General features: G+C 43.8%; 4 protein-coding genes across 5 annotated transcripts in view; 1 reads left to right on the top strand and 3 right to left on the bottom strand.

Moving 5' to 3' along the window:
- Nucleotides 1–24: 24 nt before the first annotated feature.
- On the bottom strand, nucleotides 25–5,161 carry eEF1alpha2 (eukaryotic translation elongation factor 1 alpha 2). 2 transcript variants are annotated; one of them, XM_070286574.1, is made up of 5 exons: nucleotides 5,052–5,161; nucleotides 3,522–3,604; nucleotides 2,148–3,016; nucleotides 1,590–1,795; nucleotides 25–1,414 (listed from the first exon to the last, which is right to left on the bottom strand). In XM_070286574.1, the coding sequence occupies exons 3-5, from the start codon at nucleotides 2,968–2,970 to the stop codon at nucleotides 1,055–1,057; spliced, it is 1,389 nt and encodes a 462-aa protein (XP_070142675.1). In that variant the 5' UTR covers nucleotides 2,971–3,016; nucleotides 3,522–3,604; nucleotides 5,052–5,161; the 3' UTR covers nucleotides 25–1,054. The 2 variants fall into 2 exon arrangements, with proteins under 2 accessions (XP_070142675.1, XP_070142676.1); XM_070286575.1 differs by lacking the exon at nucleotides 5,052–5,161 and adding an exon at nucleotides 3,687–3,783.
- Nucleotides 5,162–6,469: 1,308 nt separating this feature from the next.
- Nucleotides 6,470–7,378, bottom strand: LOC108084919 (nucleolar protein 16). The gene is made up of 3 exons (XM_017181316.3): nucleotides 7,186–7,378; nucleotides 6,848–7,132; nucleotides 6,470–6,790 (listed from the first exon to the last, which is right to left on the bottom strand). The coding sequence occupies exons 1-3, from the start codon at nucleotides 7,281–7,283 to the stop codon at nucleotides 6,547–6,549; spliced, it is 627 nt and encodes a 208-aa protein (XP_017036805.1). The 5' UTR covers nucleotides 7,284–7,378; the 3' UTR covers nucleotides 6,470–6,546.
- Nucleotides 7,379–7,499: 121 nt separating this feature from the next.
- On the top strand, nucleotides 7,500–9,041 carry CstF50 (cleavage stimulation factor subunit 1 Cst50). The gene is made up of 3 exons (XM_017181383.3): nucleotides 7,500–7,666; nucleotides 7,715–8,579; nucleotides 8,637–9,041. The coding sequence occupies exons 1-3, from the start codon at nucleotides 7,596–7,598 to the stop codon at nucleotides 8,973–8,975; spliced, it is 1,275 nt and encodes a 424-aa protein (XP_017036872.1). The 5' UTR covers nucleotides 7,500–7,595; the 3' UTR covers nucleotides 8,976–9,041.
- A 70-nt stretch (nucleotides 9,042–9,111) lies between these two features.
- ttk (zinc finger and BTB domain-containing protein ttk) overlaps nucleotides 9,112–14,630 on the bottom strand; it is a 25,017-nt gene continuing 19,498 nt past the window's right edge. The window contains 2 exon segments of the mRNA XM_070287444.1: nucleotides 9,112–10,896; nucleotides 10,899–12,178. Coding sequence (XP_070143545.1) covers nucleotides 10,579–10,896; nucleotides 10,899–12,178 — 1,598 coding nt within the window. The 3' untranslated portion in view covers nucleotides 9,112–10,578.

The raw sequence follows: 14,630 nt of genomic DNA, 5'->3' as shown, positions 1-14,630 counted from the left end.
GTTTTATTAATAAAACGCACTTGCTTATTTATTTTGGTATTTTACGGTTAAGCTTCCTTTATTTTTCTCATCATTTAAAAGATCTTGTATCAAGCAACATGTTCTGTATCCATTTATAAATGGTTGTTTGGGTATTATGATGATTTGTTTATAAATTCAGAGTGGTGAGAGTAACGTGAATTACATGCTGGTTTTATATATGGGCGATGATGACGAACGATGATCCGGTTAACGTATATAATTTAATGTAAGTATTCGCAAATGCAAAATGAGGCTCGATCTAACATTTATAATGTTTTCAAAAACCGCATGATTATGTTGTGTGTGTGTTATGATGATTTTTTCTTTTTTTTTTTTAATACTTCTTAAGCATTTGTCTTTTGGTTTCAAGAGAAAATTTTGAATTCATTACGAATGTAGTCTTTGATTTTTTTTTTTTAGTTTGGGTATAGTGTGTGTGTGGGGGGGAGGTTTAAAACTAAATTCGAAAATTACATCGTATAATAGATTTTAAATCGAATGCCTCCGACTTGACTTATCAAAAGTATAAAAATTGTTTAAAATCCATATTCGAGACTCGGGTGGATGATGCACGACAGGATGTGTGTGGCTGCTAACCAAATGTAAGCTTAGTTTTGTAGATGAGTATATAACGAAGGAGCTACAGCGTCAGGGTCCCAGTGGGTTTCCTGCGGAACGACTTGCGATGACGATACAAGTTCAGATAGATGAGGCAGTGAACCGCCACTACGAGCACCGCCAAGGCGGTCAAGGTGCTGCAGCTCCTCTCCTCCTCCTCGCTAATATTTGTTTGTGGGATTATTATATATCGTAGTATCTGTGGCATCGGCTCGATTTCATATAATATCTGCCTGTTGATAGTAGTAGTTGGTGTCGTCTTCCTGGAGCCAAGGTAGTTCTTGTTTGCTTTTGATCGTCGATTGGATATTATAAACTTGAGATGTGTGCATGTTGCTTCTGGTGTTCTTGCTGCTCTGGCCGTCTGCTGTTGGATTCGAGTGATGATGTTGTCGTAGTTCTGCTGGCACCCTAGTTATTTCTTCTTCTGTGCCTTCTCAGCAGCTTTTGTTACCTTGCCCGAGGTCGTCTCTTTAAAGTTGACCGACTTGATAACGCCCACGGCCACGGTCTGACGCATATCGCGTACAGCGAACCTACCCAGCGGTGGGAACTCCTGGAAGCTCTCGACGCACAGCGGCTTGCTGGGCACCAGCACTATAATGGCCGCATCACCGGACTTGATAGCCTTCGGCTCCGTCTCGGTGGTCTTGCCCGTACGACGATCGCATTTCTCCTTGATCTCGGCAAACTTGCAGGCTATGTGGGCCGTGTGGCAATCCAAGACTGGAGTATACCCGTTGGCTATCTGGCCGGGGTGGTTAAGCACAATCACCTGGAACAGAAGAAAGGATATAGTCAGTCAATTAAATATACCTTTGGAGGAAAATGTTTTAAAGGCATACCTACAAAAGTACAAAATTAATAGAAAGACTTAAATAATTTAAGTTAGGATCCCTTCTAAAAACACAATAATACATACTCTTTAAAACTGTTTCAATATTTCTTACCTGAGCGGTAAAATCAGCTGCTCCCCTGGGGGGATTGTTCTTCGAATCGCCGGCTACATAGCCGCGACGCAGCTCCTTCACCGACACGTTCTTCACGTTGAAGCCAACATTGTCGCCGGGCATGGCCTCGGTGAGAGCCTCGTGGTGCATCTCCACGGACTTAACCTCGGTGACTAGATTGACCGGAGCAAAGTTGACGACCATGCCTGCAAGGGAATGAAATAAAATATATTTATGTGCGTATACGTAATATTCTTAGCAGAGCTCCTCTCTCTCCGACGATAAGTATCCCCAATTTCTCAATGTGCACTGGGGGTTGGGGGTGCAGTGCCGCCTTGCTCTCGGCAGAGACACTCGCTCAATAATGCATACATGCGCAGGGCATCGTGGCAAGCCGAGGGAGTGGCACCCCTCCCACAGCCGACCCAAATTCCAAGGAGTACATGAATGAAACATAATCAAAGGGTGGTAGACAGAAAGACAGAGAGAGGAAACACCTCCCACTCGACCCGGAAAAACAATGCAGCTAAATAAGACGGGAGTAGCAGCCCAGCTTACCTGGCTTAAGGATGCCCGTCTCCACGCGGCCAACGGGTACGGTTCCGATTCCACCAATCTTGTAGACATCCTGGAGGGGCAAGCGCAGCGGCTTGTCCGTGGGACGCTGCGGCGGCAGGATCGCGTCCAGCGCGTCAATCAGGCACTTGCCCTCCGCTTTGCCCTCCTTGCGCTCCACGGTCCAGCCCTTGAACCAGGGCATCTTCTCCGAGGCCTCCAGCATGTTGTCGCCATGCCAGCCCGAGATGGGAACAAATGCCACCGAGGCCGGATTATAGCCGATCTTCTTGATGTACGACGACACCTCCTTCTTGATCTCCTCGTAGCGATTCTCGCTATACGGCGGCTCAGTGGAATCCATCTTGTTCACGCCCACAATGAGTTGCTTCACGCCCAGCGTGAAGGCCAGCAGGGCATGCTCACGGGTCTGGCCGTTCTTGGAGATGCCCGCCTCGAACTCACCGGTGCCGGCGGCCACAATCAGGACCGCACAGTCGGCCTGCGAGGTGCCGGTGATCATGTTCTTGATAAAGTCCCTATGTCCGGGAGCATCGATAATGGTGACATAGTACTTGGCCGTCTCGAACTTCCACAGGGCAATGTCGATGGTGATGCCGCGCTCGCGCTCTGCCTTCAGCTTGTCCAGGACCCAGGCATACTTGAACGAGCCCTTGCCCATCTCCTGGGCCTCCTTCTCGAACTTCTCAATCGTACGCTTGTCGATGCCGCCGCATTTGTAGATCAGGTGGCCGGTGGTGGTCGACTTGCCGGAGTCCACATGGCCAATCACCACAATGTTAATATGAATCTTCTCCTTGCCCATCTTTGCAGAGTTGAAAGAAGGGTTTTATATGCCTTTTTCTTGATTGCTAAAAGGGGGAAACGAGAGGGTTAAAGGAAATTTGGTATATATGTGAATATGCATATAGTAAAGGGACTTGGGGGTGGAGGGCTGGGGGGTGGCGCTGCAGACCTATGACGTATGTATGCGGTGGGTGTGGGTCGTGTCATCGTGGTGTAGACACACAAAGCACGTTGCATTTACACATGCACAGATATGCACAGGGGGAAAAATACAAAAATAAAGTATCAAGAAGATAAATATATATTTTTTTAAATTTGAAGTAATTGAAAATTGATTTTTTATAACAAGTCTATTAAATTATTTTATTATTTGAATTAATTTTTTCTTTTTTACTTTTTATATTTTATTAAAATTTGTATTGTTAGAGAGGATATCTAAATTTTAAAGTGTATAAACCAGGGAATTGCATTTTTTGATCGAAAAAAGCATAATTAACGGTACTTTCCACTTTCATCCCAACTTTTCCTCCATAGTTCACGTTAGATTAAATAAGGAAAAGCCGAACTCACCTGTTTAACTGTTTTACAGGGATGCTCGCTGGCTTTGCTTTTGGCTAGCAAAACTGATGACAAATCCACAGGACGCAATTTTCCTGGAAAAAACAGAGAGAAAAATGTGTTGCAGAAAATTGTGAAATAATGTCTATATGCATTGCAAGTGTTTTCCTTCCGTACTTTTTGAACCCGGACAACGACCAAGCCAAGTGTCCGTCGGGTTGAAGACTGCCGTAATGCGGAGGAGATGTACCGATTTGCACCGGGTGAAAAATCAATAACGAGCCCAGACTGAAAACGAACAGAGCCGAAGAGAACCGGAGCTCTGAGAAAATGCATTCTCTCCAGCCAGACGGCGACGACGACGCGACCATTAACCCCAAACCACCATGGAGCCGAAAAACTCTGGGGTAAATCAGGGAAAATTACCGGCCGGCTTTTCAAAGCGCAATTCCCCTGCAATAGGATCTGAATAACTTTTGCAATAAGCTATTTGTCGATGAAATAGAGAGAAAATCGAAGAATAAAAATCAGTCGGAGGAAAGCATCGGCATTCCGCAGAAAATTCGCGATTCCGAAGGGTGAAAAATTGCACGGCAGACACGCACACACACGCACAGACAGGCAAAAGCCGAAGAGGAAGCAGAGCGGGCAGGAGAGCGAGATGGCGAGATGCCGAAATTGCCGCAGACTGCACTTGCCGCGAGAGGCAGACGAAAAACTTAGATGGGGCTCTCTTTCCTTGCACACACACACACACACACCTATAGGGCGTTGTGATTTATTTTCTACCCCAGTGACAATTTTACTTGCCGATTTTCCCGCATGTTATTTTTAAATCTCTGTATTTGCATTAAAGTGCAAAATGCAAGAAAGGGAAGGAGAAGAAGCAAGAAAGAAGCACATGAGGAACGAGGGATATGTAAAAATACTCTGGCAGACACACACACACACTTGCACGTCAAGGAAAATCTGCCGAGCATGTGTCAAGTGCATTAATTTTCAATATTCTGCAAAGATTCCCATGCAAATTCCGGGAAAAGGTGCGTGGGAAAGAAATTGAATCGGAATAAATCGAATCGAATGCACACACACACACTTCCGGGAAAAGGTGCGTAGGAAAGAAATTGAATCTGAATTCAAATCGAATGCACACACACACACTGCCGCCGCCATTTTGGAATTCGCAAGTCTTCAGGAATTTTTGTTTAATCTATCGGAAAGACGTCGAAGAACTCCTCCAATTACCAAACTGGGATCGATGGATTCGCCACCGTTATTTCCATGCGGCTATTATGCAAAACGTCATGGGACACCGGCCGGCACTGCAATTTCATTGGCACACGCACACACACACACGCACAAACTTGCTTAAAACTGCAGAAAAATGTACTATTTCGCCTCTGAATCGATGGAAATTCTTCTAAATACACCGGAATCTCACGATACTGGTGGTTGTCGGGTCGAAGCACAATTGGAAAATCAATCGATGCCTATTAATATGGGCAATTTTTAAAGATTTTGCGGGAGCTCCAACGACCTTACCTTGCGAAAATCACAAAACGGAAAGACCATACAATATTCAATTGCGCCACTTTTCTTCTCGCTTTCTTTTTTTTAAACACTGCAGTGTGACCAACCACAAACACTTTAGGAAAATTTTGTTTTTTTTTTTTTTTAATTTTAAATATATTCAATATTCGAACCACAGCTGCTAGTTGATACTGGAACCACTGACACAACCCCTGGTCCCTTACATGAGAGTAACAGAGTTTGCCTATGGAATTTCAGACTAACAGAGGTTTTGCAGAGCCACAACACTCTGTTATCCTGCTAACGGACTGTAAAATGTAAAATGTAATTATGTTTAGCGCTATACATGATAGGTGGCGTATTTTATAACGTTCAAATAATGAAATTAAAATGAAATACTATAGATCAATATTTTGTACTTGTTATTTGTATTATTTTCGTTTGTTCTTGGTTTACTTCGATATAATTAAATTTTAATTTTTTAAGAAACCACAAGTAGTCAACTATACGTCCAATGTCCAATGCTTCGCTATATTTGCTTTTAAACACTTCCAATTTGAAGGAGCAAAGTTAAATAAATAAGGCAAAATTAGCGTAGGCTTATTTATTAAGGAATTTGTGAATAGATTTATATTAATTTCAAGTTAAGTTACAATAAAAGGCTTTAAACACAATTCTGTATTTTAATCTCTGAGGACGCCCAAAATGGTTGCAAAAGAAAATAGAAGTAAAAGGAAAAAGCAAAATGGCGAAAAGCCAAGCGTTGGTGTGTGAAGTGTGAATAGAAAAGCGACAAAAAACTAGAATAAATTGAATAAAATATATATAAAAAAAACCAAAAAAACCAAATAATTATTAAGTTAAATTACAGTATAGTTTTAAGTACATTTAAATGAGCAAGAAGAAGAAGTGAGCACCGAAATTTGATTTCTGTGTCCGTGTGAATGTGTGGGCGTGTATGTGTGTGTGATGTGTGCGTGCGAATCCTAATGGCGTCCCCAGGAGCGCTATTTTTCTAATTTTTAATGAGGATTGAGGGAGAGATCACCGATTTAAACATGTTTTTGGGGCCTGCATCAATTGCATTAATATTAGATGTTAAGTTTAAAAACTACATACATATATATGTATGTATGTATGTATGTTCGTACGCATTTAGTCTCAAGGCGACTCTTTCCCGATTAGATGGATGGGGGAACGTGACGTGCACCATTTTAACACGTAACGGGAAAGGAAAATGACTAAGGCTTGATCAAACGAAAACTATGCAAATATATTTAATAAATTTAAAAAATTAAAAGCCAACTGCGTACATTCTTGCAAGTAATCTTATAACATGTACAGCACTCTTCCCCATCTTCAATCCCACACCGATCAACTTCCTTCAAGTTCCAGATTGTAAATAACTAAAAGAAAAGTCTGTAAATAAGTACGTTTCTATTTCTGTTTATTTAAAGATAAAAGATAAATCTAGGCATTACATAGGCATATGATAGATCCGAATCATTTACAAGGTCCATTCACTGTCCGACTCGTACTCCTCCCAGTCCGGCTTCACGCCCACTGGCAGCTTCTCCTGCTCCAGATAAATGTTGAACTGCTCCGGAATGGACATGAACCTGCGTATTTTCAGGCGGAACTGTCGCCAGGTCCACTGGCCGAAATTCTTGCGATCCGCGACCATGGCCTTGTAGTTAAACTTGTGTTTGTTGAGGAAGTAGGTGAGCTCCTTCACAACGCCCTTGGGTAATCTGAGGGATATCCATTGGTTATATATGACTTTTATGGTAAAGAACCTCATGAATTACCTGAACTCGGGATCTGCCCGCTCGCTGGCCAGTTGCTCCAGCTCCTGGACCACATGCCCCCGTTTTGGTGCCTCCTCCACAGGTGGTTTCTTCAGGCCCAACACCCGGCGCTCGTCCTCGTCCAGCTCCTCCTCGATGAACCCGTTGACCACCTTTGCCGCATGAAGGCGGTCCTTTTTGTAGCTTGGTATAGAAATGGCCTTGTTGGCGTCCTTGGCCAAGCCCATCTCGGCGAAGTTGGTGCCCACGCGCTGGTGCTCCATCCACATCTTCTTCAGCTTGGGACTGCGAAGGAAAACACAGGGTAAGAGTCGGTCTTGTGGAAGAGCACAACTTACTCCTTGATCTTGCCCGTGGAGCTGCGCGTTTTGTTCAGCGTCTTGCGGTTCACGTTGTAGCGGTAGTGCTTGCCTCTATGATTCTTGCGGATCTTCATGGTAAGGCTGTTTAGTTTGCGAAAAAGGCTGCTGCTAAAACCAAAACAATTTCAGGCCGCACGTGTTGCAGCTGTTTAGAGTGGCTGTATCTGATGGAATTGAAAAATCCCAAATCCCCTGTGGCGTTGCCACACTGGTGATTTAATACCGCCTGTTTGCCATTCGCCAAAAACGCAGACACGGTTCTAGCTATTCGCACAAAACGCGCCCACGTTTTCGGCCATTCGCAGAAGACGCACACACAGAAAGACGCACCACAAGTGCCGGCGCAGCACCGATTTGTTTACACCAAATAAAGGACAATAACCACCATGCGCGACGAGATCCTGGACCCCAGCAACCTGGTCAAGAACCGGGAGATACTCTACCGCCTGATGATCAGGTAGGTGGGCGCCAGAACCACAGGCAAAACCTAAAAGCCCCTTTTCAGCCAACTGATGTACGACGGCCTGGAGAAGTTCGCCATGGAGCTGTCCATGCTGGTGAAGGCGGACCAGTGCGCGCCCAGTGAGCGGCTGCTGCACGTGATGATCGCCGGCATGCAGACGCTGAGCGACAAGGACAAAGCCCACTCGGACGACGTGCTGCCGGGCATTGACCTGGAGTTCGAGCCGGAGGCGTCGGCCTTGGCGCCGGAGCCGCACTCCTACGAGACCGCCTATGTGACGTCGCACAAGCAGGCCTGCCGTGCGGGAGCCTTCAGTTGCGACGGCTCCCTGGTGGCCACCGGCAGTGTGGACGCCAGCATCAAGATCCTGGACGTGGAACGCATGCTGGCCAAGTCGGCGCCCGAGGATATAGAGCCCGGGCGCGAGCAGCAGGGTCACCCGGTCATACGCACGCTGTACGACCACACTGACGAGGTGTCCTATCTGGAGTTCCATCCCAAGGAGCACATTCTGGCCTCGGCTTCGCGCGACGGCACGGTCAAGCTGTTTGACATCGCTAAGCCGTCGGTGAAGAAGGCCCACAAGGTGTTCACCGACTGCGAGCCGGTGCTGTGCCTCTCCTTCCATCCCACCGGTGACTACATAGCCATTGGGACGGAGCACAACGTCCTGCGCGTGTACGACGTGCACACCACGCAGTGCTTTGTCAGCGCGATTCCCTCGCAGCAGCACAAGGCGGGCGTGACCTGCGTGAAGTACTCGCCCACGGCCAAGCTGTATGCCACGGGCAGCTATGATGGCGACATCAAGATCTGGGACGGCATTAGCGGGCGTTGCATCAACACCATAGCAGAGGCGCATGGCGGAGCGGCCATCTGCTCGCTTGAGTTTACGCGGAATGGAAAGGTGAGCCCCTTGGGGGTTTTTCAGAGATTCAATTACCATTTCCGTATTCCCCCTTAGTACCTCCTCTCCTCCGGCATGGATTCCCTGGTTTACCTGTGGGAACTGTGCACCAGCCGTCCCATACAGACGTACACGGGTGCCGGCACCACTGGCAAGCAGGAGCACCAAACGGAAGCCGTGTTTAACCACACCGAGGATTACGTACTCTTCCCGGACGAGGCCACCACGTCGCTGTGCTCCTGGAATTCACGAAATGGCTGCCGTTTGACGCTCAACTCTCTGGGGCACAACGGGCCTGTGCGTTACATCACCCACTCGCCGAATGCACCTGCTTTCCTCACCTGCTCCGATGACTTTCGGGCTCGGTTCTGGTACCGCAGGGCCAATAATCAGTAGATTTAGAGCTTAAGATGTCAGCAGCTAAATGCAATAAATGTCTAGGAGCCTAAAGTCGAGAGTTAAGGTGGGTCTATGATGCTTATTTCATGTATTTAGAGAGTGAAATTATCTTTTTTTCAGTAAAATATTCTCTTTATTCAATGTACTCAATTCTCTCCGCAAAGTGTTATGCTAGAAGACTTGTCCAACTAAATATCTAAAAGATTGAGCGCATATATTCTGTGAGCGGTAAGTCGTAGTTGTTGCACTAAGTAATCGGTTGTTAAAGTCAAATATCATAATACATAATACCAGGATTTGGGATTCCGTATAACTATCAGTTAATTTCTTCTTCACTGGAAGTCCTTGCGCATTTTGTTGCTTGGATCGCTTGGCTTAAGGGTAAATAGAGTAACTAAAACCTAGTTAAGTAAATTAAGTAATTAAGTTACAACACTTTGTGTTGGGGGTAGGCAGCCTTTGCAGATCCCGGCTCCGCCCCAACTCGTTTTGATGATTGCACAATTAGCCAAATACATTTGAATTTCAGCTTGTTGCCAAGGAAATTGAACAAAATAATTACACTACATACTGAGTATTAAACAAACACTAAACAATATGTGTATATAGTGTATAATATATACAATCAAAAACAAAAAGATGCTAGAAGTCTTAAATAGGTTCAACAAAAATCACAAATAAAAGGGAAACTATAAAGGTTGTAGAGAGAGCGCCCTCGCATGCTGAGGGCCAGTCAAAAATTTGTTTATAATTAAAGCCGAAAGTCACTTAAGTTCACTGAACTGTGTGGGCTGTATATGTATATATATATAACCATATCCTGCGATACGGTCTATCAAAAAGAAATATCGCCTTTATAGTTAAAATATCAATATTATCAGAACCTAACTTTGGGAAGCCGAAATTTGTATACCCTTGCAGTGTGCCAAAGGACCATGGAAGCGAATCAAAAAAGCATCAATTTTAAATCGGAATTTTCTGTGCTAGTTTTTTCTAGCTTAACTATCTGCTGACTAAATGTTAATGAAATCTTATTTTAATCAATTTGTGAGAATTTTAAAGATGTAACCCCTTATCAAACCTTTCGGACATGGCTAGAAAGACACCTCTGTTGATGCTGATCAAGAATATATATGATATTACAGGGTCTCTTAATGGCTTCTGACTTAAATTATAGTTCCCTGCAAGGGTATTTTTATCTGTTCCCCATAAAATTGGTTCCACATATCGTACATAATATCAATAGATTGCAACTTTAAAGTATTCATTTCGGCTAAAATATTACAGAATCAATATTTTCTGTCATCCCCAGTCTGTGCGTTATTGAAAAATTATATCCTAGCTAAAAATTAAATATTCACTTATTTGTTAATTAGTTTTGCTTGTGAAAGGCTGGACGGAGCACGTACTAGTTGGTAGTTACAGTAATATTGCTTATGCGTTTACCATTTAAATTAAGGTCTAGTAAATTTAACTAACCAATTTGAGTCTGCCGCGATCGCTTATGATCTAAACCTAAATATATCTATGACGTATTCTACAGTTCTTCGCATTCTTTTGTTTAAGGTAAACGTTGCGTTGTGCGCGTTGCCAAAAGTCTTTACGTTGCGGTTTGTGCGGTGGTGGCCAGCGCCAAGGACTTGCCCTCCGCCACCGCACAGGAGCTGGGCGGCTGCGGGGCTGCGGTGGGCGTGGGCGAGGGCGACGGCGAGATCTGTAGCTCATTCTTGATGATAACATCTTGCTGCAGGCTCAGCATGGCGGCGGCAGCTGCCGCGGGATTCGATGAGGCCTCGTAGCCGCCGCCATCGCTGAGCTCGGCATCGTCGGCATCCTGGTCTTCGAGCTTCACATCCGGCATCAGCAGCAGCTGCGAGCTATCCTCCTGGCTGTCAAATGGGGCGTTGTGCTGCTGTGCTCCTGTTCGACCAACTGCCTCTGGTAATGAGCCTGCTCCTGCTGCTGCTGCTGATAGATTGAGGCGTGCATATCCCCGGCAGCCGCTGCATTTATCAAGTATTTCAGCGGGCTGAATGCTCCAATATCCTTGGGCGGCGTAAAGTTCTCGTGCGTCATCTTCAGGTGGTTCTTCATCTTGTCCGGCCGCGAAAACTCCTTGGAGCACACCGGGCAGGGGAACACCTTGCGATGCTTGCCCTCGTGATAGAGGAAGGCATGCCGCTGGAAGCTGTACTTGTTCTTGAACGTCTTCTGCATGTTCTCCTTGGCGCACTCGGTGCACCGATATACACCTTCCACCACACTGGCATAGCGGAAGAGATCCAGCCCCCGCACTGACATCTCCGTCAGATGCTCAGCCTGATCATCCAGCGTGGACTGGGCCTTGCGACGCACCCGTCGCCTTTGAATGGGCCGCTTGTTTCCCTTTTTGCCGCTCCTTGGAGCAGCAACAGGTGCCGGTTCGGGTGAGTCTTCGTCGGGCTTGGAGCGCTCATCCTGATAGCCAGGCAGTCCAGCATTTTCATCGGCCAGGGTGAGCATTTCATGGTCGGGTTCGTCATCTTTCAAAGGCTGATCGTGTACGAGGAACTCCATGTCGTCGTCCATATACTGGCCAGCACTGGAGGGGGAGGCCTGCTGTGGTTGCTGCTGCTGCTGGTAGTAATCGGTGGTCTTTAGCATGGGATTATTCACCGCCATGTGTAGAAGCAACTGGTGGTGCACCTGAGCCGCCTGCTGCTCCGCGGCATTGGCCAGCGATTGCAAGCCACTGCAGGCATTGACCTCCTCCTGGGTTGCCCTTGCCAACTCCTTGGTGGCAGTCTCCTCGATGCTCAAAGTGGAGTTGGGCGAAACGGCCACTGTGATGCGTCTGGGAGCCAGTGGTAGCTCGGGATCCTTGGCCCCACCTCGAAGTTGCTGCTTTAGCAAGGAATTGGTGTTGCTGCCACTGCCATGCTTGGTTTTCGGTTTGGATTTTGAGGGGGTTTGGGGCGGCGTCTGTGTGGGCGGAGTCGGAGTCGTCGGCGTTGATGGATTAATGGCTCTTATCTTAAGCCCCAAGATGGTGGGCAAGTGTACTGGTGCTGAGTCCCTGTTGTCGCTAATCTCTAGAAGAGGTAGTGGTTCCTGAACAGATGTGTTGCCTGCGGTGGGTGCCCTGGAAGCTGCAGAGATTGTGGTCGAAGTGGAGCCAAATAGTCGCTGGGAAAGTTCAGGAGTCGCCTGATTGGTAGTCACTGCAGATAGAGAAAATGTATAACAATTAAATTGGAGCTTAAAGCTTATTTGAAATTTATTTTAATAGTTTTTTTAATTAAACATTTTTTTTACCCCTATAATATGCGGCAGGTTGCCCACTTAAAGGTTGCTAAAAACAATTCCATCTTAAAGATGTTGGTTTAATAGTTTGATTAGAAGTATAACTTATTTTTAAAATTTGTCTTTAATCGTATAGTAATATGTGGGGGATTCCTAAGATAAAGGATGCAAGAAACATTTCCCAAAGTGTCTGTTAATAATAATTACCCCATTAATCTCTCGCAAGTACCAGCAAAGCTGGACTACAAGGGGTACTAATTCTTCTCAGTAGCGAACGGATATTGTATTTACCTAAACTTGTATTTACCTAAACTCTAATTGAGTCTCACAGTTTTTCTCCCCAAATAGGAAAGAAGTCAAAAATTGCAGTTCTGATACAAGAGAGAGATATCCCTTAAGTTTATTTCCAGTAGATCCTGGAACGGAACCGAATGATCATACGGGTTAAGCGAAACTCATAGATCGTAAATAAAACCAATCTATTTTGTGTTTCAGAACTGATTTCGTTCAAGTGTTTTTTGCATTTTGTTTTTTTTTTTTTCAATTGTGTTTCTTTTTATTTTCTTCTGTTGGTCAGTTTTAAACGATATATAATATAATAAATGTTCTGCTTGATTAATATTGCGTGTGTCTGATTAACTATTTGGTAATTATGTTTAACGTATCGTATTATACAAATATATCGTAAAGTGTGTGTGTGTCTCGTAATTGGCTAATTTAAACGGAAAACCATGTTTACCAACAATTCCAGACAATTTTCTCATTTCCATGTGGAGGGTTTTTGTTTTGTTTTTTTTATTTTTTGCCTTGCGTTTCTTTATTTATTGTTTTTCTTATTATTCTTTTCTTTGGGTATCAAAGCATGACTCACTCTATATATTACGTGTAAGCTGTATATATATAATAATTCCTCGCATAGATTTCGAGTTGTGGACATATTTTTTGAAAGCGAGAAAATTGCTGAAGCTTTTTTGTTTTTTGCAAAATATATGTAAATATATATTTATGTGTATATATAAAAAAGTAGACTAAAATAAAGTAAAATATAGTACAAACAATATGCGTGTGTTGTTTGATTGTTTAAAATAACGCCAAAAAGGGGAGAGTTTGGAAGATTGGAGATTGGCTGGTGGTTGAAGGTGGAAGTCGGTGTTTGACGGCGGCTTACGGACTAAATTGCACTAGCTACCACTAAATAAAGAATTAAAAACAAAAATTATTTAATAAATTAGCGTACGCAGCTTGTTTATTGTTTGTTTTAGATTGCGCTTAATTTTGTTTCAGTTTTTCTCTAGCAGTTTTCAGTTTAAACTAGTTTTCGAATTGCAACAAATATGACTTTTGAGGAATTACTTGCATATATTTTTACCCTTTTCAAGTGGTTGTATTTTGTTTTTTGTTTTGTTTTTATTTATTTTTGTTTGGAGATCGTTTTTCTGTGTGTTTTTCCTGGTTTGCTTGCTGCTTTTGCCACGTTATTGTTAGATTTTCCAACTGCATTTTCGTTTAGGTTTTCTTTTGATTTTCTTTCATTTTCTTTGGCGATAATTTAAGCCTCCGATATACAACATATAAATCGTTTGATGATTGATAAATTATGTTATTAATTATATATACGATTATTATTAGCGTTAAATTACAGTATTTATTGTTGCTTTTTGTGTGTCTATCGTTAATTGTTTATCGATCGCCCCCATTAAATGGGTTCTCTATTATGATTGTGGGATATTTGCAGGGGGGAAACTATATAGGAGGAGATCTGGGCGTCCTGTGGGGGCACTTAAACCCAGACTCGCTTTTTTTAACTTTTAACTAGCTTCATTTGAAGGCAACAAGGTAGATTTGCGCTCCCTCTCGCATTAATTAACATTATACATGGATTCTCACCGTCTTCCCTTTAGATTTCGGCTTGTAATATTATTATTTAGTATTAACATTAGCGTATCGAACATAGTGATAATGATAAATTAATTAATAGAACTACGGTCTAGACATACCATTCAATATTTATACTTATTTTAGGTTTATAATTATGTATAACATATCTGCATATATATATAAATATATATATAGTTTAATTATCTAAACGTGCGGGTTTCTGTTGTTTTTTGTAGTGTAACTCTTGCCCGAATGGATGCTTAGTAAGGCCGCTGCGGTGTCCAAATGGATATTCCTTGGTTTTCGGGGGTATAAATAATTATAATCGGGTTAGGTTTAGTTTAGGGTCCTAGCTTAAGCCTAGGAGAGGTTTGGGTCCAGACAAAAGTACAAAACTCTAGAGCCAGAGAGTCGGAGAATTGTAATTGAAGAATAATAATAATTGCACAATGTAAAATAACCGTAAATCGCTTGCTTTTCTCTTCTCCTTTT

Source organism: Drosophila kikkawai, chromosome 3R (genome assembly GCF_030179895.1).
Source record: "Drosophila kikkawai strain 14028-0561.14 chromosome 3R, DkikHiC1v2, whole genome shotgun sequence".
Taxonomy (NCBI): Eukaryota; Metazoa; Arthropoda; class Insecta; order Diptera; family Drosophilidae; genus Drosophila; species Drosophila kikkawai.
Note: the sequence above shows the minus strand (reverse complement) of the source record. Positions and strands in the feature narration are given on the sequence as shown.